The 27,033-nt window shown below is 39.8% G+C and overlaps 1 protein-coding gene across 1 annotated transcript in view; it reads left to right on the plus strand.

The window, feature by feature from the left end:
• Positions 1 to 27,033, plus strand: part of LOC140907760 (potassium voltage-gated channel subfamily KQT member 1) — a 744,183-nt gene that overhangs the window by 22,255 nt on the left and 694,895 nt on the right. Inside the window, exon 2 of the mRNA XM_073334512.1 lies at positions 23,314 to 23,404. Within this exon, the coding sequence (XP_073190613.1) occupies positions 23,314 to 23,404 (91 nt within the window). The remainder of the gene's footprint in view (positions 1 to 23,313; positions 23,405 to 27,033) is intronic.

A 27,033-nucleotide genomic window follows, 5' to 3' on the forward strand; every position in this document is an offset into this window, starting at 1 on the left:
GTGAGAAGAACCGAATCAGGACAATGGATTTCAAAAGAGCAGACAATAACAAACACAGAACTGGTAGGTGAAGTCCCAGGGGAAAAAAATCTAAGGGAAAAAGGAATTCAAGAGAGCTGGCTGTTGATCAGAGACCATATTAAAGGCACAATGGCCAACTATCTTGAGGTGAAGGAAAGATGGGAAGAACATTAAGAGTCACTGGCTCCATCAGGAGCTCTTTAATGACCTAAAAATCAAAAAGGAATCCTACAAAAAAGTGGAAGCATAGGCAAATTGCTAAATGAGTTCAAAAGCATAGCAGAAGCGTATAGGGAAAAAATCAGACAGGCTGAGGCACAAAATGAATTCCACTTAGCAAGGACCATAAAGACAAGAAGAGATCCTTTAAATACATTAGGAGCAAGAGAAGAATTAAGGAAAGTGTAGGTTCTTTGTTTAGTGGGGAAGGAGAGCTAATAATGAATGACATCAAGAAGCCTAAATTATTTAATGCCTGTTTTGCATCAGTCTTCCCTAAAAAGCTAAATTGTGACCAGATACTTAACACAATTTAATATTAACAACAAAGGCGAAGGAACGCAAGCCACAATAGGGAAAGAATAGGTTAAAGAATATTTAGATTTAGTCAAGTTGACAGACTGATGAAATTCATCCTTGGGTACTTAAGGAACTAGCTAAGCAAACTTGGAACTGTTAGTGATTATCTTTGAGAACTCATGGGAAATGGATGAGGTCCCAGTCAACTTGAGAAGGGCAAACATAGTATCTATCTTTAATTCCCACATGCTCTTTGTTCCCCTTTTTATAGTCCAGTCAGCCTAACTTCAATACCTGGAAAGATACTGGAACAAATCATTAAACAAACAATTTGTAGGCACCTAGAGGACAATAGAAATAGTCAACATGGATTTGTCAAGAACAAATCATGCCAAACCAAACTAATTTCTATCTTTGACAGGGTTACTGGCCTAGTGCATGAAGAGGAAGCTGTAGATGGGATAGTTATTTTTTTAAATAAGGCCTTTGATGACCTTTCCCACATGACATTCTCATAAACTAGCGAAATGTGGTCTAGTTGAAATTACTAAGGTGAGTGGACAAGTGGTTGAAAGACCCTACACAAACAGTAGTTATCAAAGGTTCATTGTCAAATTGGGGAGATGTATCAAGTAAGGGTTTGTCCTGAGTCAGGTACTAGTCACTGTATTCATTAATGATATGGATAATGGAGTGGTATGCTTATCAAATTTGAAGATGACCTTAAGTTGGGAGGAGCTGAAAGCACTTTGGAGGATAGGATTAGAATTCAAAACAACCTTGATAAATTGAAGAATGGATCTGAATTTAACAAGATGAAAGTCAAAAAAGACAAGTGCAAGGTACTACCATTAGGAAGGAACAATCAAATGCACAACTACAAAATGGGGAATAACTGGCTGAGTGGAAGTATTGCTGAAAAGGATCTGGGGGTTATAGTGGATCTCAAATTGAATGAGTCGAACATGATGCAGTTGCAAAAAAATAATTCTGGGGTATATTAACTTGAGTGTCATATGTAATGTGGAGAAGGTAATTGTCCTGCTTTACTCAGCACTGGTGAGGGCTTAGCTGGAGTACTGTGTCCAATTCTGGTTACCACACTTTAAGAAAAATGTCAACAAATTGGAGAGAGTCTGGAGGAGAGCAACCAAAATGATTTAGAAAGAAGACCTATGAGGAAAGGTTAATAAAAATCTGGGCATGGGTTTTCTTGAGAAAAGAAGACTTGGAGGGAGGTGTGGGGTGGTGTGGGAACCTGATTACCCTCCTCTTTTTAAAGAGACCTCAACATATTTGAGGAGTTATCAGTTGTTCTCAATGTCCACTGACAGCAGGCCAAGTAGTTATTGGCTTAATCTGCAGCAAGGGAGATTTAAGTTAGATGTTAGGCAAAACTTTCTCACTATAAGGATAGTTAAGCACTGGACTAGTCTTCCAAGAGAGGTTGTGGAATCCCAGTCATTGGAAGTTTTTAAGAACAGGTGAAACACCCGTAAGAGATGGTATACTTGGTTCTGTCTTAGTGCAAGGTCCTCTCAAGGTCCCTCCCTCTTCATTTCCATGATAATATCCTGGGTTAGTGCTATATCTTTTAACTCGGTGGTTAGAAGGTGGGCGTGGTGGCACCTCCACCTCCTGCAAGATCTTGAATGGGACCCAGTTTGGTAGGTGTGCTCAGAGGCTGTCCACTGGATCAGACCCCACAGGTGAGATGGGTGTTCCTTTGTCTCTCTCTCTCTCCTTGGTTGATAGATGGTGCTGGGGCTGAGATGGGAGATTGATATCTGGACACCTAGAGTAAAGCAGCAGTGCATCTCCCTGAAGACAAACTTTAGGTACCTAAAACTTTTATCTTGAAACTTTAGGTGCTGAGTGTGTTTAGGTATTTACAGGGTTAAGTAGCAGCCAAGTAGGAATTTTGTGGATCACAATGGAATCTAAAACTGGGACTTAGGCATATAAGTACCTTTTGAGGATAGGGGGCCTCAGCCCCAGCAGGATCATGCACTAAAGGATTGCTCTCAAGCAATTTTTTTGTTTTTTTTTTACCCTCCAGAGTCTGTAAATATCCACTTAAATGCTCTAATTCCATACAACTGGCTAATTTTCTCTGCTTTTCTGTGATCGGTGGGGGATGCTTTTTGGTGGAAGAGATAAGGTTACTCGTGACTGGGAAAGGGGGGGAGGGGTCAAGCAAGTCCAAACCCATGTCTCTTCTGTGTGTTTCTGGCAATCTCTTCAGGTTTGGCCTTCTGATATGAGCTGTCTTTGCTGTGCTGCTGGTTCCCAACTGCTCTCTTCTTCCTCAGCAGCTGTGTGAAGCTGTCAGCCCATAAGGGGTGAAGGGTGCAATGCAGGTTATTCTGGCTCTTAGTAGTGGGGACTTAGTCTCATGCTTGGTGGGTATGGATGGAGACAGAGGCTAAGGAGGGAATTTAAATTTTAAAATATATGCGATGTATTATGAAAACAAAAAATGATGTAGTTGATATAGAATGTATATATTTACCATGATTGTATTAATCTTAATATACTAAAATTACATTTATAAATATAGCACTTGTTTATAATTTTTTTCTTATAACATAGTTTGAGTATGTTAAAGTAGCTAATATTTTTAGTTAAAGAAAATGTAAAAATTGCAAGTTTCTGGTTTGTTTATTCATGAAAGATCACAAAGGGAGACGGAGGGAGTCTAAAATGGTGGAGACACTGATAGAAGCCAGTGTAGCTATACTCATGAATAAAGTTATGTGATTATCAGGTCCATGTTTCATTTGATAGCAACAGACTCAGTGAAACCGATACCTGCAGAGTGGCCCAGTGGATAAGGCACTGGCCAGGACTCGGGAGAGCTGGGTTCTGTTCTGCCTTAATACTGACCTGCAGTGAGATTTTGGGTAAATCACTTGTTAGATGCCACTTTCCCCTCCTACCATTTATCTGACTTGTTAATAGAAATTGTGAGTTCTCTGGGACAGAGGCTGTCTTTTACCATGTGCCCAGCACAGTGGGCCCCAATATCAGCTGGGGCTTCTGGGTGCGATGTTAATACAAATAATAATGAATCCCATATTTTTAAAGATAAAATGGTGCTAATTAGATTAAAATACTGGCAATTTTATTTTTATATTCCTATTGTGTTGGGGGAAGGGCTAAAGTTTTGTGTATACACCTTCTGTATCTCAGTGCTGAACACTAAGAATTTAATTGTGCGAAGTCCTTCAAACTTTTTATTAGTTTGTCTTTTTTCATTCCACAATCACTGACTTATTTTAGTTCTATCCTTTGTTCCTTGTGAAGCATAAGACAAAATGGCTCTGCTCTGTTTTATTAGGTGCATATCACTGTCACTAATTAAATCTGCATAGCTTTAGGGGAAACAAAATTCTTTTGGTACCCTCTCCTGGCTGTCTCTGCAACATATGAGCACAGTATAGCTATCAAAAAAAGAACAGGAGTACTTGTAACACCTTAGACTAACAAATTTATTAGAGCATAAGCTTTCGTGCACTACAGCTCACTTCATTGGGTGCATAGAATGGTCACTTCTTGGCTAGTGTAATAAAGGCAGATTTTGCCACCCTTACTCAGATGGAATAGTACTGTACTACTTGACTAACACCATTTACAACCAGTGGGTTTAAAGTAAGGTACTGCTTTTGTGAGTATAGGAGTTGCAGAACCTAAGGCAGACACACTCATCTTCTTGGGAGATTTCAGTGTGAGAGTTGGACAGGACTTTCAACTCTGGAGAGGCACAATAGGCAAATAAGGGGTGGGAAATGTAAACCCCAATGGTATTCTCCTGCTCAGCAAATGTGTAGCACATAACCTGCTCATCACAAATACCATCTTCAGGCAGAGTAACAAATTTAAGACCACGTGGAAACATCCTATGTCCAAACACTTGCACCTCCTTGACTGTTAGAGTCAGAGCCTAAGACTATACCAACACCCATATAACATGAGCTATAAGAGGTACTGTTGGCTGTTAGACAGACCATTGATTAGTAAGATCAGTCATATACTTGCAGCTTGCTCCACCACACCGCAAACACCCAAAGACTAAGCGAAAGCGGTACAATGTCAAAGCACTTCAAGACCAAGCCAGCTGCAAGATATTCCAGCAACATCTGTTTGAGACAGTTTCTAACCTGCTTGACAACATCATTGACATTCAGGAGCACTGGGATCAACTTAAAAACACCATTCTCAATGCATGTGCTGAAACCATAGGATATTCCACTCAATGGCACCAAGACTGGTTTGACAAAAACAATGAGGAAATCCTAGCATTAATTCAACAGAAAAGAACCACATTTTGTAATTGGCGAAATGATTCCTCTAACAAATGAAAACAAGGCCTATCACCTGCTTAAAGCCAAAAGTCCAAAGGAGGCTACATAACATCAAAAATAAGTGGTGGCAAGAGAAGGCCTCCTAGGTCCAGGGTTTTGTAGACCAGGATGACATGAGAAGCTTCTTTCAAGCAACAAAAACTATATTTGGGCCAAGCTCCAAAGGCCCAACACTCTTACGTTCTCAAGATGGCTCCACCCTCCTCAAGTACAATGCAGCCATTAAACAACGCTGGAGAGAGCACTTTGAGAGCCTACTACATCGCAAATCCACAGTCTCTGAAGACACCATCGAGTTTATTCCACAATGCTCAGCAATGAAACACCTTGCTGATCCCCCATCTTATGAGGACCATCACCCAGTCAAAAAAAATCACAAGGCAACAGGCCCAGATGGCTTCCCCACAGAGGTTTTTAAAGCTGGTGGCAAAGTTTGTGCTGGAGCATTGTTCCAACTCCTCGACAAAATCTGGACCTGCGAAGAAATTCCACCTGATTTAAGAATACCAACATTGTTAAAATAGTAAAGAAAGGGGACAAATATTTGTGCAGGAACTACAGAGGCTAGCTCTGCTCTCCATCTCAGGGAAGCTTCTTGCCCGGATCCTACTAAACCACCTCATCCCTCTTGCCAAGGAACTCCTTTCCGAACCACAGTATGGCTTCAGGCCTTCATGTCAGTTGTGCATCAGGATCTTCATGGCGTGGCAGATCCAGAAGTGCAGAGAGCAACACCAGGAACTGTTCATGGCATTTATTGATCTAATGAAGGCCTTTGACTCTATCAATCATGATGCCCTATGGAAGGTGCTGTGTAGGTTTGGCTGTCCACAGAAATTAATTTCCATCATCCAGACTGCATGATGGGATGACTTCCACCATTTTGTGCAACAGCTCAGAGACCAAACCATTCACTATTTACATCGGTGTCAAGCAGGGCTGTGTCATTGCTCAACACTTTTCTCCATTTACCTTGCTGTGATCCTGATTCTCATTCGCGACTGCCTTCCTGATGGAGTCAGGATTGAGTATCATATGGATGGCCAACTCCTCAATCTTCAGTGTGTCCAAACAAAATCTAAAATGATGAGAATTGGCATCACTGACCTTCAATATTCAGATGACGGTGTCATTCTTGCATACACGGAGCCTGACCTGCAAAACACCCTATATCTTTTTGCAGATGCCTATCACGGCCTGGGTCTCTCCAACATTGGGAAAACCAAGGTACTCTACCAGCCTTCACCTGCACAAACTAGTCTTTGTACTCCATAAATCACCATCAGTGGAGAACCCCTGGAAAATGTGGACAATTTTCTGTACCTTGGCGGCCACCTCTCCCAAACAGCCAGCATTGACACAAATTTAATACAGGATACCAGCACATCCTTTGGAAGACTACTCAAACAAGCCTTCAGTGTTTGGTACCAAGATTTTTGTTTACAAGGTAGTTGTCATCCCCACCCTTTGTCGGTGTGAGACCTGGGTAGCCTACAGATGTCATCTCAAGTGGGTGGAGTGGTTCCAACAGCGCTGCCCCAGGAGGATTCTCCGGATCAGCTGGGAAGACTGATGCACTAATATCAGCATTCTCTCTGCAGCCAACATCAGCAGTATAGAAGCACAGGTCATGAAACACCAACTCTGCTGGGCTGACCACTGTGTACGTATACCTGACATACCTCCCGAAGCAAGTACCTTTCTCTCTGTTAAGTCAGGGAAGAACGGCTCGCAGAGGGCAGCAGAAGCATTTCAAAGACACACTGAAAGTACATCTTAATGGAGGCATCAACCCAACCCAGATGTGCTCATGAGACAGAAGTGACAAAAGAGGAAAGAGGGCAGAACACTCCACCCAACAACTGTCTCCTCCAAGATTACACCTGTCATTTCTGTGGGAAAATCTACAGGGCAAGAATTGGGCTCCTCAGCCACTTAAAAACTTACCAATGACCTCCCCCACTTGGCAGACATCACCCTCGCATTGAGGGATAGCCAAAGAGATATACTTCAAAGTACCTCTTTGGGGCTCGGGTACACCTGCAGTTTGTGCAAAAATTGTGCTTTGTGTTTGAATTCTTCCTCTTTTCTTTAACCACTTTATTCCAACCATCTCAGGGACTGTATCTTGCCCCTTCATTTATCTGTATCTTTTTAACTGAAACAATTTCTTCATTTAGTATTTGCCTCCCTTGCAACTCCTACAAGAAATAAATTAAGATTCATAGTGGTGTTTTCTTTTGAAATTCTTTCTTTGTTTGCTGGGCTGTGTAAATATTAACTGATGCTGTGCACTGTTTTAGGCTTTGAAGCCATGTGAAAGAGAAGGGTCGGAGTGTTATGCATTTGGTTGTTGCGGTAATGGAACCTTGTTGCTATGGCAACTGAGTTAGATTATTAGGGAATAGCCCAGCCAAAACTGACTGGTTTTGGTTAGTTCAGTGTGTGGCAATAAATGGCTGCTTTAAAGGTTTACAGCTCTGTCTCAAGTGATTTCTTCCTGAAACTGCTGCCTACAAGGATACAACACTGAGCTTGGTTCATGCTCGGGTTTATTCAATCTGCTTCCAATTTTTGATAAATCAGATGTGGTCATCAGATTAAAACTGGCTTCTTCTGACTTTATGGCTTGACCTTAATTTGTTTGCACAGTTATCTAATCACTGATTCTTTCTGCTCAGATGATAGTCCACATTAGGATGTTGAAACAACCTACTTGTATCAACTCAAAACTTTCCCTAACCTTCTTATAAAACTATAGAGGTACATTGGCTTATAAAATTTAAGGATAACTCTGTAGTTCTAAATAACATACTTGTTGTTTTGTGTCCTTTTAAAGGATACCTTTTTATCTTCAGTCCCTTGTTAAAAGTACAGTGTAACCTCTTTAAGCCTCATTTGACTAATCCTGAAACCTGAATTCTCACCAAAATCTGAAGCAGTCTTGCCTCAAAAATTTGAGTGCTGGAAAAAAGGACTTATATTAAAACGTTCTACCACCATGAATTTGCTATTATACATAACCCCCAGATCCTTTATTGAGGTACTTTTTCCAAAGCAGTCATTTCCCATTTTATATTTGTGCAGCTGATTTTTCTTTCTGAAGTGTAGTACTTTGCATTTAATTGAATTTCATCGTATTTACTTCAGACCACTTCTCCCATTTGTCACAATCATTTTGAATTTTAATCCTGTCCTCCCAAGTGCTTGTAACCGTGCCCAGCTTGGTAGCATCTGCAAACTTTATAAGTACACTCTACACCACTATCCAAATCATTTATGAAGATAGTGACTAGAACCAGATCCAAAAGAGATCCCAGCAGGACTCCTTCCAGCTTGACACTGTACTATTGATAATCACTCTTTGAATAGGCATTCCCAACTATTTGTGCCCCAGCATACAGTAGGTTTACCTAGGCTATATATTTCCTCTAGTTTGCTCATAAGACAGTCATGTGAGACGGTAACAAAAGCCTTACTAAAGTCAAGATAGTCACATCTACTGCTACCCTATCCACAAGGCTTGTTCTCCTGTCAAAGAAGCATGTTAGATTCATTTGACGTGATCTGTTGTTGACAAATCCATGCTGACCATTACTTATGACCTTTTTAGCTTCTAGGTGCTTACAAATAGTTTGATTATTTGCTCCATTATCTTTCTGGATACTGAAGTTAAGCTGAATGGTCTATAATTCCCTGGGTCGTTCCTATTGCCTTTTTTGTAGATAGGTACTTGTGATGGGTTCCCCCTGGAGTACCACTTGGAGCTGGGGTACCACTGAGCCTGCCTGGGCTCCCTTCACACTGTATTGCTGAGGTAAGCCAGCCACGCTCTCCCTCAGGCTTCAGACTGCACTTTATCAGTACACATAGAGGTAGGGACATACTCAGCTGCAGCTTTACACATACATGCTGAGATCAGCTCTGAACGGGAAGACTCAGCTAAGGAATTGCCCAGTACTCAAGTGCACATACCCTGTGTAGAGGGTAGACCATCTTGCACTGCTCAGAGAATTGTACAGCATAAGATCATGAAATTCACCCTCTCTCTCAATGTGGAGAGAGATATGCAACAGCTTTTTGCTTCCCAGTTATGAATTCCACTGTTTTAGACAAAACAAAAACAAGTTTATTAACTACAAAAGATAGATTTTAAGTGATTATAAGGGAAAGCAGACAGATCAAAGCAGATTACCCAGCAAATAAAACAAAAATGCAATCTAAGCTTAAAATACTAAAGAAACTGGTTACAGGTAGTAGTTTCTCACCCTAAATGTTGTTTTAGACAGATTGCAGAGATTCTTGAAGGCCAGCTGCACTTGCCTGCTGCTTAAATATTTCATTCAGAGGCTAGACAACCTTCCAGCCTGGGCTCAGTCCTTCTCCCCTTGTTCAGTCTGTTTCTTAAATGTTTACAGCAGTCATCTTGGGCAGGGATGCAGTGAAGAACAAACCACAGATTCTGTCCCTCCCCTGCCTTAAATAGATTTTCCATATGGCAGGTATTCTTTGTCTTCCACTGTGATTCCCACCCCCAGCCAGTGGAAAAATACAAATATTATGGTGTCCAGTATCAGGTGACTTGATCACATGACCCGGAAGCCATAACTCAGTCTGTTTGCAGTGCCCCAGGAAGCACTTCCTGGAAAAAGATTACTATTTTCTAAGACCTGTTGTTCGTCCTAATGGCCCTTTCCAGCCAGCAATCTAGATTGATTGCATTCTGTCTAGTGAGTGTTCCCCAGGTGTAAACACGTTTTTAATAGATGCATAGGCGATGTCCTAACTTCAGGTACAAAAATGATACATGCATACAAATATGATAATCATATGCAGTAAATCATAACCTTCCCAGTGATATCTCACATGCCTTATCTTGCATGAAATAAATCATAATTATGCCCTACTCATATCATAATATTACTATGAAGAATATGGGGTGTAATGCCACAGTATTAATTTGCCCTTTTCTAGTCTTCTGGGCTATCTCCCATCCTCCATAAGTTCTCAAAGGTTCTCGCTAATGGCTTGGATCCTGTCAGCTGGTTCCTTAAGAATTCTAGGATGTATTTTGTCAGGCTCTGCTGACTTGAAGATATTTAACTTGTCTAAGTAATTCTTAACTTGTTCGTTTTCCTATTTTAGCCTCAAACCCTACCCCACTCAAACTGACATTCACCTTGTTTGTAATCTGATCACTGCTAACTTTTTTTGGGGGGGGCGTGAAAACTGAAACAAAAATGGCATTTAATGTTTCAGCCATTGCTGCATTTTCTGTTGTTGCCTTTTCTTCCTCATTGAGTAATTGCTTGCTTCTCAATGTATTTTGTAAAATGTCTTCTGGTTATCTTTTATGTCCGTAGCTAGTTTAATCTAATTTTGTGCCTTGGCCTTTCTGATTTTGTTTCTACATGCTTGTTTTTTATTATCATCCTTTGTAATTTGACCTAATTTCCACTTTTTGTGTGACTCTTCTTAAGTTTCAGGTCTCTGAAGATCTCCTCGTTAAGCCAGCATGGTCTCTTTCCAGACTTCCTATCTTCCCTATGCATTGGTATAGCTTGCTCTTCTGCCCTTAATAAAGTCTCTTAAAAACTGCCAACTTTCTTGAACATTTTTTTCCCTTATACTTATTTCCCATGGGATCTTACCTACCAATTCTCACAGTTGGCTAAAGTCTGCCTTCTTGAAGTCCATTGCCTTCATTTTGCAGTCTTTCCGCCTACCATTCCTTTGAATCATGAACTTTATCTGATTATGATCACTTTCATCCAAGATGCCCTCCACCTTCAAATTCTCAAGCAGTACTTCCATATTAGAATCAAATCTAGGCCTCTCCTCTAGTCACTTTCCTATCTTCTGTAATATTTTCTCCAGTGCATTCCAAGAACAACTTGTTGGATAATCTGTGCCCTGCTGTATTTTCCCAATAGATATCTGGGTAGTTGAAGTTGCCCACTGCCACCAAATCCTGTACTTTGGATGATAAGTTTAAAAAAAACAAAACCAAAAACAAACACCACAAAACCTCTCACACCTCTTCTTCCAGGTTAGGTGGTCTTTAGTAACTCCTACCATGACATCACCCATGTTTTATGGCTCTTTTAATTTACTGAGAGACATTCAATAGTTCAGCCTCTCACTTCTATCTCTACCTCAGTGCAAGGGTGTATATCTTTGGTATACAAGGCAACATCATCTCCCCAACATCACCTCTCCTTCCTGAGCAAGCTGTACCCTTCTATGCCAGTATTCCAGTCATGTGAATTATCCCACCAAGTCTGTGATGCTAATTGTAATTCACCAATGTTTCTAGTTCTTCCTGTTTGTTCCCCATACTTCTTGCATTAGTATATAGACATCTAAGATTTCTATGGACCTGCATAGGAAGAGCAAAAGTAACTCCTGTTAATATCACTCTACCGATGCCTTGTAAAAATGCAAAGGTGGCAAAAAATGTGTTTTAGTGTGTGTTCTTGATGCTCAGTGCACAAATTTAATTCCTTTTAGTGGTAACAGTAGTTGGTAATACCAACAAATGTGAGGTGCTAAGGTCATTCAGCCATAATGGAATTGTCCTTTGACATTCCTTTGTTAGGCTTAATGTGTTTTTTTGACTGACTTAGGTTCATATCTAATCTCTGATCATTGTTAATTTTTTTCAGATGTTAAATAGGATTAATCTTTCAAAGAACATACTAGTTTAATATGTACTGCAATGGTTCAGGGATTTCTTTAAAAGACAATGCAACTCAAGCTATCAAAATATCAGACCTGTGGAATAAAAACTGAAGTTAACAAATACTTTCAGTTTCAAAATGGAAGGTATTAGCATGTTGTGAAGAGACTTCGTTAGCAAAACATTGAGATATTAATTTGTATGTTATGGGAGATCAGCCTTTTAGCTGAACTTTGAAAGCCTAACTATCAGGTGTTTTAAGACATAAGGCTAACCTACCTTGAGAGCTCTCCCATTTGGTAGCTGTCTCTTTAGGGATTACAGCCATTTGTTTGCAAGACTCTTGGGTTCTGTTTCCAGCTCTACTGCTGACTTACTGTGTGACTTTGGCGAGGTCATCTAAAGTCAAATCTTGATTTTGCTTATATGAAGCAGCTGGGGAGTGAAGTGCCACTGGTAAAGTGGAAGCCTTGGAAAGATTATGGCTGCTGAATATGACAGAAGGGCTCTGAAAACAATGCTGCTTGAAGAATGAGAAGCATGTTCTTACCCATTGCTGGCTGCCAACAGGTCTGGATGACTGGCTATCTCCCCTGGGAGCTGTGCAGTGCCTCTAGTAGGTACAGTAGCAATGCCCCAGTGACACTGAGAGGTGTGCCACATCCATGCCTTTTTTTTGTTCTGCTCAGGTGTGTGCTGAGAAGTAGAGGGAGAGCAGAGGCTTCTTACACACTTCCTTTTTCTCTCTAGCCCTCATGCAAAATAAGGCAGGATTTCCTCTTTAATATGTGTTCTTTTGTAAAATGTGGGTAATTCATACCTCCCTCACAAATAGGTTGTGAGAGTTAATTTGTTTGCATACTGCTTTGAGATCATTGGATAAAGGCCCTGTAAATGCAGCATAGTGTTAATTATTTGTTTTTATGTCCTAAGATTGCATTACCACAGAAAACCCAGTCTAGCAAAGAGAACCTCATCATAAACCAATCTAGAAAGTTGCCATACATTAAAGAGACAGGGAGATGTTCAGATTCAGAATCACAGGACTCAGACTCAGGCCATTTCGTGACCTATGATAGTTCAGTAAAACAAAATAAAAGAATAGTGCTCAAAGTGGAATAGGAGTTGGAATGGAAGAATTCCAGTAAATATTTTCCTCCACCATCTGAAAGGTACCATTTATCCTATTGCCTGTGATATTGGAAGAGTTTATCAAGGCTGACTGAGAACTGCAAAGTAAAAGTTGAAACTTGAGAAAATAATATATACAACAATCTGAATTGTGTCACTTTACCTCCTAAGATCTACAGAGCAGTTACTTTTTTGGGTCCGGAGATGCAGTCATTTTGTTAGTGATTTCTTACTTGGAGAGCTGGCAGGCTGAAAACTGAACCTGCTGAAGGAGAACATTAGACTTCAAGTGACAATTTTAAGACCATCTGTTTTATCTAAATTGTTGGAAGTTGTGAGGGAATATGAGCAATACTGGTCTTAAAATGTACCAACAAATGCTTGAAGAAATGCATATTTCATATGGGAACACTAAAATCTATTCTGGCATTAATATTCCAAAGGGATTTTCTGACGTCAATGGATCTTTTGGATCCAAGACTTTAAGAACTTATTTTTGCAGCTTTGTTTATGTTAAACTAAGTAGTTAAAGCTCCTCTTTATAAGCAGTGCTTTTAATACACACAAAAATGTTTCAAAATATATTGCATTAAATTTTCTAAAAACTGAAGGAAGAAGAGTTGGACTGGGAGGTGTTTTGCTCCTGATATTCCCCTTCAGTCAGCTCTTCACAGTATGGTCTCTTCTAAATTCACAAGAAGGCTGCAAAGAGACCCAAAGACAAGTAATTCAAAGGCTATATTCTATATTTTGAGGGTTCCCATGGGAAGCACTACCACACAGTCAATGACCCTCACTGTGAGGGCTCAACCTGTGAGGTTCATGGTATAAGGTCCCTCAATCATTGAAATGAGTTCTTCATTAAAACAAATGGAACAATTTCTGCAACCTGCTTGAGATGTGTATGTTTTGATTCTCCCTTACTTTTTTTTAAAAAGCTGCTCATGGAATGTCCGAGGAATAATGCAGTCTCATGTGATCTGTATGTGCTAAAAGCAAACCTTCTGTCCCTCTGTACCATCTCCAACATCAGCAAATCTAGCCAATAAGACACTGATACAGACTGCTCCCGAGGTTTGTATACAATGAAAAGCACAACCAGAGCAAAATTCTACCACTTCAGTTTGGCAAAAGCCCTGGAGATTCTTTGTAGTACAGATAGCAGTGTTCTGCTTAAGCAGAATATACCTTTTTGCTCTGTATTTGACATTTTAATCAGAGAAAGAACCTTTTTGCTTTCTTCATCCCTGGTTATGTAATAAGCAGTGGAAAAAAGAAATGTACATCCAAGTTAGAAGGTATTCTATCTGGGAGTTGTATAGTAAACACTTCCACCCACATATGACTTCGATGGAAAATGCAGAAGTTAGAAGCAATTGCCATCTGAGGTGATACAATGATCACTTCAGCTAAGAATGCAATTAAGGTTTCTCATAGCATTTATTTTATGCATAGCAACCATGGAATGGTCACATCTTTATATGATTTGAGAATACTACGTATGTTTTTTTCTTTCTTTAGCTATACTTGAGGTATGGAAAATGTGGTCTCTGGTGGGTGGACTGTGTTTCTCAAGATGAGGGTTATGGTTAGCTGTTGGATGAAGGCAACAAAGGTTAACATTGCCCAGAAAAACACAGATCTCATGGATGCAGCTGAGGAGGATGAGTCAAAGGTAGCAGGGCCTTTGGACCATGTTCTGACAGCCCCTGAAGCAGTTGCTGCCTTTATAAAGTGTTTACTCTGGCAGGAGAGTTAGGAGACTGACTACCTGTGCATCTTGCTCCTCCGAAAGTGATGCATGTAAGCAGTGGGAAAATTTAAAGAGTCCTAAAGAACAGGCTGCTATAACAGAGTTCTTCGCAGTATTGTAGCTGATCACTGTGACTATCTATGATTCTGTATTTGGTGTGCTTTGTGCAAGCTAGCATTCTCTAGTACCTTGATTTGTTCGTGTTTGCCTACTTCAAAATAAACCTACATTCTTTTTATAAAATACAGTAAGTGATAGTCTCTTTCTTCTGTTTCCCTGGCTGCTTATTCATCCTCCATGCTATTTGCCTGAATGGGAGTGATATGTCTTTCAATAACCAGTTACAGTTTGACCTCTAAGGTCCAATAAAGTGAGAGGGAAGGAAAAAGGTGAAAAATTATAGGGGCCTGTATAGAAGACTGACTTTCACCAGCATATTTTTAGAGTGTATGATATTGTTCCAACTTTGTACTGTAGCTGTATGAATGGAGGTCAAGTAATCAAATCTTAAGCTGATAAGCTTGCAATTAATTCTGTTCCTTTACAGTGAGGACAAGCATGATTATAATGTACCGGTATTAATTATTTCACTAACGTTTTCATTCATCTCATATAGATTACCTTTGTGAATCAAGATTATATGCATCCCCAGATTAAACCTGGGGAGACCCCCTGAAATGCACGAATAAAGCATATTTTTTTCAACAAAATGTTTGGCACTTATCTATATTCATCGGATTATCCCTTTAAGTGAGACAGCACAGGACCAGATGCCATGTGGAGCTGTTATATAACCAGTTAGTGGATACCTTTTCTCCCTGCCTCTAGATCAAAAGGGAGTAGAAATACCTACTACCTATGGTGTGCTGCTCAATCACCAGCCAATGATTGGGAACTCCTGTAATCTGTATTAAAGAGAAACTGAGATGACTGATTTTAATAGCATGGATCAATATGGATATTTAAAAATAAATGAACCTCAATTTTGAAAGTGAAATAGCTGATACTGTTGTAGTACTCCCAGCCTCGAGAAACATTTCTGTGTGTATCCTAATAAGCATTGCAATTTTACTGAAACATTGTTGCCCAAAGTAACCAATTCTATTCTGCATCACAGAATAAAGCAAGAAGGTGTAGCAAAGGATAGGAAAGGTCCCAAATTTCATGGGTGCGTGATGAATCTGTCCTTTTATGGGTACCAAGGGAACTCTTCAGAACTTGTTTCTGAGCATGTGCAGTGACAAACTGGAGAACAGGGAGTTAGCTCAGAGAGCTCTTCCTGTTTGCTTAGGTTTTAGGGGTGAGGGTGTTGCTTGTGTTCATTTTAAATAAATGTTGACAAGCTTAAATTCAAGCTCCCTTTTCTACAGTTGCATTGCTTCTGTTTCTTTTCTCGGTAACCTGTCCTCACTGACAGATAAATGTCCCAGGCATTGCGGCTGCATCATACTGATTACTTCCCCAGAAGTGTATAGAAGCCTCACTGCATGTAGCTCACAAGACCAAAGAGCCCTGGTTTCAGGTGGCTGTTGGGACAGGGGAGTGGTGGAGCCAATTAGTTGTTGCTCTACATCAGGGGTTCTCAATCTGGGGATCAGGACCCCTGAGGGGGTTGCGAGGTTATTTCATGGGGGGGGGGGTCGTGCTGTCGGCCTCCATCCCAACTCCCCCTCTGCCTCCAGCATTTATGGTGTTAAATATTTAAACAAGTGTTTTTAATTTAAAAGGGGGATTGCACTCAGAGGCTTGCTATGTGAAAGGGGTCACAGTACAATAGTTTGAGAACCACTGCTTTACAAGGTATGTACCCCACAACTGTTAGTGGATTCCTGAGCGGTAATATGCTCGGTAATTTAGGGCTGGCAGTGTGGCCTCGTGGATATAGAAGATCTAGGTTCAATTTCTGGCTTTGACATTACTTTGCTGAATGACCTTGAATAAGTTACTTCTGTTTCAGTTTTGGCATCTGTAATAGCCTTTATCAGATGAGAACAAATACATGTCCGGGATGGTCTAGGTGTCCTTGGTCCTAATGACCTTTTGAAATCCCTTCCAGCCTTACATTTCTGTGATTTAGAGCTGGTTAAATTCTTTTTTGATGGAACTTGTTTTGCAGGAATGGGTCAATTTCAACTAACTTTTTTAGATTTGTTTTTAGTAATTTTCCCATCTAAATCAAAATGACTGTTTTGACTCTCTCTGTTTTGATGTATTTTGTATTACAATTTTAATCTAGTATTAATATATGTATTAGGTTTAATATATATTTTACTTTATTTTGACATTGTCATGTAACGTTCTGTCAAAAATGTTCCAATGAAGTCATTTTTAGTGTTTCAGAATTGTGTGTGTGTGTGGGGGGTGTTTTTTGTTTTGACATTTTGCTTTCCACATAATTTTTTTGACTCTTCATCCCAGTCCAGGCCAAAAACAAATTTTGAATTGTTGGACCCTCCAATGGGAGGGAAATTGCGTTTTCCGAGTACCTCTATTAATGGTCCTCTGCCCAGCATTAACTTCTCCGTTTTTGTAGGTGTGCAGGCATAGATGTTTGGGAGATGCCCAATGGCAACAAGGATTCCTTGGGTGGTGTGTTTCTTTCTCTCTCTCTCTCTCTCATCTACGCCAGAGACTCTGTACATCACCAGGGCTTAGGATGTGCAAGGGTGGTTCCAGGGGATTTAAAGTTTCACCACCTGCATGAGTCCTAAATCACCTCCTTTGACGTTAGTATTAATAGGAAAGACCATGTGGTGAATCTCATGGGACTTCCTACATACTTCCTCACCTTTTGGGGGCATATCCCTAGAAGGGAGTGATGTGAGCCATAGTTTGTGACAAAGGAAATGCTGTCCCTCAGATGAAATGATGACTGTCTGAATTTGTTTTTTGTCTCCATGAGTTTCATTATAAAATATATATTATTCTCTTACAAACGGCTTTCACCATGGCAGTGGTGATATTCTCTTAGTGAAGATGTTGAGTGGTGGAAAGCTTTGTTCATCCAAACTCTACTCTAGAGTTACTCTTCTAGCTAAAAATTAGGGGATGAAGACTCCAACTGCTTTATCAAGATCACATTCCCTTGCATTATACTGACAGTTTTAGAGCAAGAAGGCCAGAATGCTTAAACTCTTTTTGGGGGGATTGACAGGGTCTAAACCTTTCGTTGTTTAAGCAGTGTTAGGATGGGCTTAGATTCAAGCCTGTGGGCAGAAGCTATGTGAAAAGCATCTATGTATCGTAAGTGGCACTTATTACAGCGCACACAATGCCCCGCACAGCTGAAATACGCCAGGGTCTGACTATTGTTCAAAAACTCACTTACTAATTATCACCCTCTCAAATCTCTACGTGTGGATGATGGTGGCTGAGTTCTCCAGGATAATCTAAATAGAAGTATCTTTGTCTTCAGATCCGTTTTCAGGCCTACACCAAGCATTAAGCTACCTGTTGTTGTCAGCGGGCGAACTGTCCTTACTTGATAGTGTCCTTACTCAATCAGCTGCTTATGACAGTTGATTAGAGGATATTAATGATCCAACCAAGTGGATGGACTGATTTCTTTTTTAGGATTCATCCATTATTTTGGAGGTCTAATTTTCAATGGCTGTTGAGGACCTATGCCTGCACCCAAGAATATTCCTGTTCAGAATTAAGGATCACCTTTTTTGGCACTTTTCAATATGCACATGAAATAATTGGAGAATTGGTAATGGCATGGTTTGAACTATCCCTTTACACTTGTGATGAGGACTCTGAGCATGGTGACTGTATTGTCTTGTTGCGTGCCTCAAATTGTGGTATTAATGCATGAGAAGGAACTTGTGTGATGGGGAAAAGCCTAGAAGATCTTGCCTGTTTATAGGGTCTGTTTGTGGGTAATTTCTCAGGCAGTTGGACAGCATTCGCAACTTTGGAGGATACTTTTTGACCATGAGGTGAATGTGGAAGAGCAAATTTCAGTATGGACCAAAAGTATGTTTCAATATCCGCACATTTCAGATATGTAACATTCCCTTCAGGATGCTGACTGGGCAAGGAAGAACCACGAATCTGCAACCTGGGGTTAGCACCAACTCTGTCTCATTTAGTACTACCTTTTAAAAACTACTCCTAGATGGCAGCAATTGTGGAACAAAGCAGCATGAGTGATCAAGAACCTTTGCTTCTAAGTGAGTGGATGTTAGCTCTCTCTAGATTGCACTTGTTTATGGTTATGCAGTAAGTGGATGTCTTACTCTCACTATTGGTATATAAAATCTTAAATAATACAGGCTCAGTCTACTCTTCAGTTGTCATAGATGAGTGCTAGGCTGTGTGCATTCTGATTATTTCAGTATATGTATAGTTCTCGCCAACATTAAAATAAGTAATCATTGCACTTCTATGTGTGGTGGATGAGTTTTACATCTGTCAAGTTGACTGTATGGCAGAGAATTAGGCTCAGCTAACAGCTGGCTGAGAGGGAGCTTGTAATGAATCTAGTGCTAGCACCAGCCTGTGTGACACAGACTAATTTGGGGTTCTCTTAAAAACCTTGGAATCATTGGCCATAAAAACATAAGAACGGCCATACTGGGTCAGACCCAAGATCCATCTAGCCTACTATCCTGTCTCCTGACAGTGACCAATGCCAGGTGCCCCAGAAGGAATGAACAGAACAGGTAATCAAGTGATCCATCCCATTGCCTGTTCCCAGCTTCTGGCAAACAGAGGCTAGGGACACCATCCCTGCTAATAGGCATTGATGGACCTATCCTCCATGAATATATCTAGTTTTTTTTGAACTAGGGTTTTCATGGTCCACAAAGGCCATCTCTTATCTTTAGGAAAAATCTGCAACCAGCTTTTACAGCTAGCACCTAGTTTATATTGATTTATATTTTCAAGCCCGTCCTTGCAAGAAGAAGACGACTAAACATGTCTTGGTTTTATTGTTTTTAATGAGTGTCCTCTATATTCTTGGTCCCAAAAATAGATGTGTGGTTGAGGGCTTTGTGGAGCCCAAAGGCAGTGTTAGGAAGTTGACCCCTTAGAATTCACAGGATAATAGGGAGGAGGAGGAGGAGATGATGATGATGATGATAAAAGCAACACTAATTGGTTTTGTAAACACCCATATAGAATTTAAGATCTTTTGAGTCTTACCAACAAATTTAATGAATTATTTATATCTGGTTTGGATGCTGCTGCATGATAGAATAAGAGAGGAGTATATCAAGACAGAGTTGATGCTTCTAAAGTATACAGCTACTTCTAGACTAATTTCTTGAGGTACATTAAGATTTTATAAAGTAAACTACTGAATATATGTTGGAGAAAGTGAAAACTGGTCACTGAAGCCTTGATCCTGCACAGACTTGCATTCGGACATAATTGTATGCATGTGAATAGTCTCAACTTCAAATGGATTACTGATGGCTGTGAAGCTGAGCATATGCATAAGAGTTTCTTGGACCAGTATGTGGAAATAGAAACCTAAATCCTATCATGATACTTGGAAATGCTGTTCAATGAATTAAATTCTGCCTGAATTAAACTACTTGTTTAGGTGAACTTATTTGATGTACCATATGAAAATTTTTTCTCCACGGTAGGTTACTTGTACAGTATCATGTTTGCAAATTTATTCTGAAATTTCACATTGATTCTACACGTGGTTCAAATGTAAAATTGCCCTTTTTTGTGCTTAAAAATGAAGTCTAGATTCTGGTTTATTCCATTATTGGGTTTCTTGTGCCTTCCTGTAAACATCTGGTACTGGCCACTGTAGGGGAAGTGAATACTGAATTACATACAACTCTTCTGTGATCCATTACAGCAACTACAGTTTTCTTTCAAAAACCTCTGATGCAGAAAAGAGCGCACACCTCTCCTCACTCAAACTTTTGATTTTGCTGGTTTTTGGAAGGTTCTGTTGGTTGAGGGGCTTCAGAGTTGAAAAAAGATATTGTGATCCATTCAGCATTAGGAGCCCGAAGAGTAGTGAAAGTACAACATGATCTGAACTCCTGAGAAAAGTCTACCACAGGGTGACAGAAATCTGTTTGTCAGGAAGCATAAATATTGGGTAGTCCATGTACTAACTACAGTAAATTTTATCTAGTATATTTTTTAAGTGAGCCTCCTTTGAAGTGTAAAACATTAAGAACAACTTTTTTGGAAAACTATTAAATTTAAGGGACAAATTCTACACTGATGTACATCCTAGGAGAATAGGATTCTACTGGGTTAAGTGAGCAACTAATTTGGGCCTAAATGCTTGCTTCATTGGTATGTTTTGTCAATCCTTCCATCTCTTAAGATCTGTATTCATATTTTGGGGATGCATGCAGGGGGCAATTCATCCTGTGTCAACTGAAAAGCGTTTTAGTTATTTATATTGCTGTGACAGTTGGTGAGCTTAGTAGGAGCACAGCTGATCAACTTGAAAGTATCAACAGTTGAACTTAGCCAAAACCCCCTCTGTGACAACAGATATTTGTGGAGCTTAAAACTTCTAAGGAACTTGCAGAGCAGTAGTTCCTTGTTCACAGTAAGAAATGTCAGGACACAAAATTCACACTAGGACTTGACCTGGAGGCAATTTAATTGGAATGCTGTGGATGAGAGAACCAACTGTACTAAGATATTTAATCTTTCCTGCTGGAACACAAATCACAGCTCTGTTTCCCTTCCCTCTGAAATTCTGAGTCAATACTGGAGAATAGGCAATCCTAAAGTCCCTCCCAGTTTTTTATTTTGTTTAAAACCACACAATGTCGTTAAAAGGGACATTTGCAACTGGTTTTGAAGGTCACTGCAGCATATGACCAAGAATTAATATGATTAACACAGGCACATTAGTAATTAGACCATACAGGAAACAGAGATTTGAGGCTGTTGGTTTTTAAGGCTGTAAACTCCTATATCTCAGTTAAATGATGGTTTTCACTTTACAGATTCTGGTTAATACTATATTCTTCCTGTAATTGTCTCCCAAATTATAAGATGCTGGGCACAACTGTTAGCAGCACCACCTGCTGAGCAGCTTGAGCCATAGTGTGGACTTCGCTATGGTAGGGGAAAAAATAAGCCCAGCAGTGAGTAGTTCTTGGCTTGAGATGCCTTCTAAAAACTATTAAAAGGAAGGAGAATGTACTGTTTTGCTTTTATAAGGCAAAACATATTTAGCCTGTCAGAGTCCAGGAAACTTGATTATGCACTTGTGAACAACTGAATGAAAAAAGGCTTAGTATAAAAAACAAGACTGCAGTCAAGATCACTGAAATGTAGGAAATGCAAAACTTAAAGGTCCTAGAGCAGCAATAATTCTACTGTGTTCCTCTTCCTATATTTATCATATATTTAATGACATAAACAATATCTAACTTAAGTACTCGTTTTGACAAGAAAATCAGGAGTATAACACAGGGTTACAACTCGGATGAGTTAATGTTGTTAGAACCTTTCTATCTTCATTTGCTGATTTTTTGCGAATTTTAAACAGTGCAGCCAACAGAGCTTGCCAGCTTTTTTTTTTTTTTGCTCGGGAGTTATTGGGCTAGTTGTGCCAGGTTCATGATGGAGCTTGTAAGCTCTTTGAACTAATTCGTTCCATAACCCACAGAGATTGAGGGATGGGGGAAGAGTTTGGCAGCTAGTTATATGTGGGGCTAAGGTTTTGTGGATGGCTTTGGTAGCTGTGGTGAGAGTTTAGATCAGGACCCTTGTCATAGAAGGAAAGGATTTGACAGCTGAAGGAGTCAGTAAGTATGGATGAATGTTTCTGGGCCACCCAAATGAAAGAAGCAGAACCTCTTGGCTTCTCTGATGTATGTAGGAACAGATGTACAGTTCAGCCCTACGTTTCCTGAGAGGCATGGAGGGGGTGGTGAGAAGTGCAGTAAGAATTCATCCTGTGGTATAGACATGAGTTCTCTGTGAAACATTAAGTTGCACTTCTATCAACTATTCTGCGTGTTACCATTTGTGCAGAGATGATTGATAAGATACTTCAATAAATGAAGTAATGGGTATTTCATTGATTCTTAAGCATTTAAGTGCACCACATTCTTAATTTTTCCCCATTTTATATTTTATGGTTCTCTAACAAGTTTTTAGAATCGTGCATATACTTGTGCTAGAACAATGGCTATAGAAATATTACATCATCTCTGCTGGTTTGTATGTATTTTGTAGTGGTTAATTTCATTACTTCAGTAATTACTTACAGTGACATTAATTTAACCAAAAAAAGGAAAAAAGTACTTGTGGCACCTTAGACTAACAAATTTATTTGAGCATAAGCTTTTGTGAGCTACACGAAATCTTAAGCCGAGATAAAATTGTTAGTCTCTAAGGTGCCCCAAGTCCTCCTTTTCTTTTTGTGGATACAGACTAACACGGCTGCTACTCTGAAACCTGTCATTAATTTAACCCTTAACTCTAGTAGTGTCCCTGACCCCATTAGAATTAACTTGCCAATTTGAAAGATTCCCATTGCAGAGTAAAGGTAATAGTGACTATTTCACTTAAAACCATTGTAACTGTGTGTAAAGTCTATTTTGGAAGGAGTTGATGATGATGTGAATTTTAGGTATTTAACTGAAGACAGTATCAGCTTTTTTTTAATAGCCACAAGTAATGAAAGTTCACTTTTTTTTTTTTTTTAAATCTGAAACTTCATTGGACTTAAGTGGCACTTCTGGATTTCCAGAACACTGAATTCAGCTGAAGCAGAAGAAAAGGATGATTAAATTACATGAAACAGAAGCATTTTTTTGATTAACATTAGATAAACCAGTATTTGCAGTGTAGCATCTCTTTGACATGTCATTAAACACTTCCGTTTTTTGTTACAGATTTCTACTGGTGCTGATTTGTTTAATTTTCAGTGTACTCTCTACTATAGAACATTATTCAGAATTTGCCACAGGGACCCTTTTCTGGATGGTAAGTATACTCCTTTTTTGTAAAATATAATTGTTTTGGTGACAAATCTGTTCTTTCTGTAAGTTGAAAAACAAGGGAAGGAAATAGAGATCTATTGGCAGTCTATTAGCAAGACAAGGGAATTTAAAATACTAGCTGCTGCATATGATGGAAAAGTAATATAGAATTTAAGGATGAAATAAAGTTACTTAGAAATTCTATAAATCTACAGAATCGGAGTATTCATAGTGTAGCAGTGTTCATTTTTTTATTTAAGTCCAGAAAAAAAATGATGATCATCTAGTCTGACTTGCATAACCAAAACACAAATTTTCACCTAGACATTCCTATTTTAAGCCCATAACTTTTGAGCTAAAAAAATATATCAAGGTATGCAGTGTTTAATGGGGTGTCCTACCTCCAGGAGAATGCAAATTGCTAAAAGGTTATGACCTTCAGAAATATTTGAGTCGCAGTAATAAGCTTTCTCTGGCACAGTGATTTAGCAGTGTCATAAATATAAAGGGAAGGGTAAACCCCTTTAAAATCCCTCCTGGCCAGAGGAAAAATCCTCTCACCTCTAAAGGGTTAAGAAGCTAAAGGTAATCTCGCTGGCACCTGACCAAAATGACCAATGAGGAGACAAGATACTTTCAAAAGCTGGGAGGAGGGAGAGAAACAAAGGGTCTGGGTCTGTCGGTATGCTGCTTTTGCCGGGGATAGACCAGGAATGGAGTCTTAAAACTTTTAGTAAGTAAGCTAGCTAGGTATGTGTTAGATTATGATTTCTTTAAATGGCTGAGAAAAGAACTGTGCTGAATAGAATGACTATTTCTGTCTGTGTGTCTTTTTTGTAACTTAAGGTTTTGCGTAGAGGGATTCTCTGTTTTGAATCTAATTACCCTGTAAGGTACCTACCATCCTGATTTTACAGGGGTGATTCCTTTACTCATATTTACTTCTATTTCTATTAAAAGTCGTCTTGTAAGAAAACTGAATGCTTTTTCATTGTTCTCAAATCCAAGGGTTTGGGTCTGTGGTCACCTATGCAAATTGGTGAGGATTTTTACCAAACCTTTCCCAGGAAGTGGGGTGCAAGGGTTGGGAGGATTTTGGGGGGAAAGACGTGTCCAAACTACGTTTCCCAGTAAACCCAGTTAGAGTTTGGTGGTGGCAGTGGATATTCCAAGGACAAAGGATAAAATTAATTTGTACCTTGGGGAAGCTTTAACTGAAGCTGGTAAAAGTAAGCTTAGGAGGTTTTCATGCAGGTCCCCACATCTGTACCCTAGAGTTCAGAGTGGGGGAAGAACCTTGACAAGCAGTATCTGGTAGAGTTTCATGCTCAACCTAGAGACAGAGCAATCACACCAATGCCTCTCATAGTTTAGTGGCAGAATTTTAACAATATTACCAGCCTATTCCATACTTCTCCTATGTGTCACTGCTGTCCTTTTCAGATTTTAGGCCAAATAAATTTGTGCTTGTCAGGACTTATCACTTACTAATCTACTAATGTCTCAGGCTTTCCTTGGGGAACTTATTAAGCAGCATACTTAGTATTTTGCAAAAGGACATTGTTATATGCATTGCTTATCTATAGTCCTTGGTCTCACTGTTGTCCCTGCCAGTAGAGGGTGACAATTAGATCTTGCTGTGGTGAGGAAAAGCTGTCCATTTGGAATTGGACTGAGGTCACTAACTCATTTCACAATGGCCACTGAACGACCCTCAGATGGTAATAGTGTTCAGTTACCACCAGTCCTAGGCTAGCTTTGAATGACTGATATTCAGATGAGAGGTTATGGAACACCAAAACATACAGTGCCCAGTCCATACCTCCATTTGAAAATGTTTAGTGGTCCGCAAATGAAAAAAGGTTGAAAATCACTGGTGTAAATTTACAGCAACTTAGATCATAGAATCATAGAAGATGAGGGTGGGAAGAGACCTCAGGAGTTCTAGTCCAACCCCCTGCTCAAAGCAGGACCAACCCCAACTAAATTATCCCACTCAGGGCTTTGTCAAGCAGGGCCTTAAACACTTCTAAGGATGGAGATTCTACCACCTTCCTAGGTAACCCATTCCAGTGCTTCACCACCTTCCCAGTGAAATAGTTTTTCTTAATATCCAACCTAGATCTGCTGTGCTCAATGTGTAATATCACAACAGCTATTTTGTTTTTTTTTAAATTGTGATTTCCTAATGTGATGGATTTTTGCTTTACAGCTGGCTTGAGAATCAAAGCTTAGGTACCCATTTACTTCACTGGAGCTTAAACTTCATTAGTGCATGCAGCCTTCACATGTAGTTGACTAAAACCATCATTAGATTCCCAGTGTTATTTTAAAGCATTTGTCTAATGCTGTAGCAAATGTTGCTTGGCTTTGCTCAGAGTCAAACAAAGTGCAATTTTGTTGGTCATGTGCAAGCCTCTAAAACCCTTATAAATAAATACTGTAATGGTAAAATATATTGAGTCAGAACCTGACATAGTGATACTGAGAGAGAGTCAGTGTTGGCCTCTGTTCTTATACTGGTTACGTGTGTGTGTGTGTGTGTATTTGTGTATCTAGTGCTTGCGGAAGAACTGCCAGGTTAATCTTCCAAGTGACTTCAAGTCCTTTGGTTTTTTGTTTTTCCCAACCAAACGGATAAAGCATGGGCATTGACAGTACTAAGACAGTATCTATGCCAGTCTGTCAATGTGTTGCAACCCTGAGCTGAAAGGTCCATTTCTCTGCGACATGAGTAGTGTCACTTCCATGTCGCTGAATCCTTAGCTTCCCTGCTTAATTCAGCTGACAGGTTAGTTGTGGTATTGGCCATTTATATGGCTACTTGTGCAAAATAGAAAAGGAGTACTTGTGGCACCTTAGAGACTAAAATTTATTTGAGCATAAGCTTTTGTGAGCTACAGCTCACTTAATTGGATGCATTCAGTGGAAAATACAGTGGGGAGATTTGTATACAAAGAGAACATGAAACAATGGGTGTTACCATACACACTAACGAGAGAGTGATCAGGTAAGGTGAGCTATTACCAGCAGGACAGAGAGAAAAAAACTTTTTTGTAGTGATAATCAAGGTGGGCCATTTCCAGCAGTTGACAAAAAGTCTGAGGAACGCTTGGGGGCGGGGGAGGGAGGCGGGCGGCGCTTGTGGTGTTTAGATGCTGCTTGTAATTATTAGAACTGGGAGCACTGGGTGTTGGGAGTCTGAAAGGATGGGAAACAGGAAGGAGGGGGGGAAGTTGAGGAGGCTGAGTGAGAGCTACCGAGGGTGCAGCAGCAGCTTGGTGAAGAGGTTTCCACTTTAAAAATACAGTCCTATTGAAGTTCGTGAGTACCTTGCCTGGTTGCTCCAACATTTTGTTGACTAGGATGGATCTTCTGTCTCTGAACCCACCTGTACCCTTTCTGCAAAGCCCAGGTGAGCTGTCAATGGCTTTTACTACCTGGCTCTATATGTTGAGACTTACCTGCTTGCAATCAGTGCTACAGAGATTTCTGGAGTAAGAAAGCGTGCTCTGCTAATCCACTACCTTTGAGCAGAAGGGCAGCGTATATTTTACACTTTTCCCCTTGCAGATGATAAATGAGACTGCACTTCATTAAAGAATTTATTTGTGCCAAAAGTGAATGTAGTAG

The sequence above is a fragment of the Lepidochelys kempii genome, chromosome 1, assembly GCF_965140285.1.
Source record: "Lepidochelys kempii isolate rLepKem1 chromosome 1, rLepKem1.hap1, whole genome shotgun sequence".
NCBI lineage: Eukaryota > Metazoa > Chordata > Testudines > Cheloniidae > Lepidochelys > Lepidochelys kempii.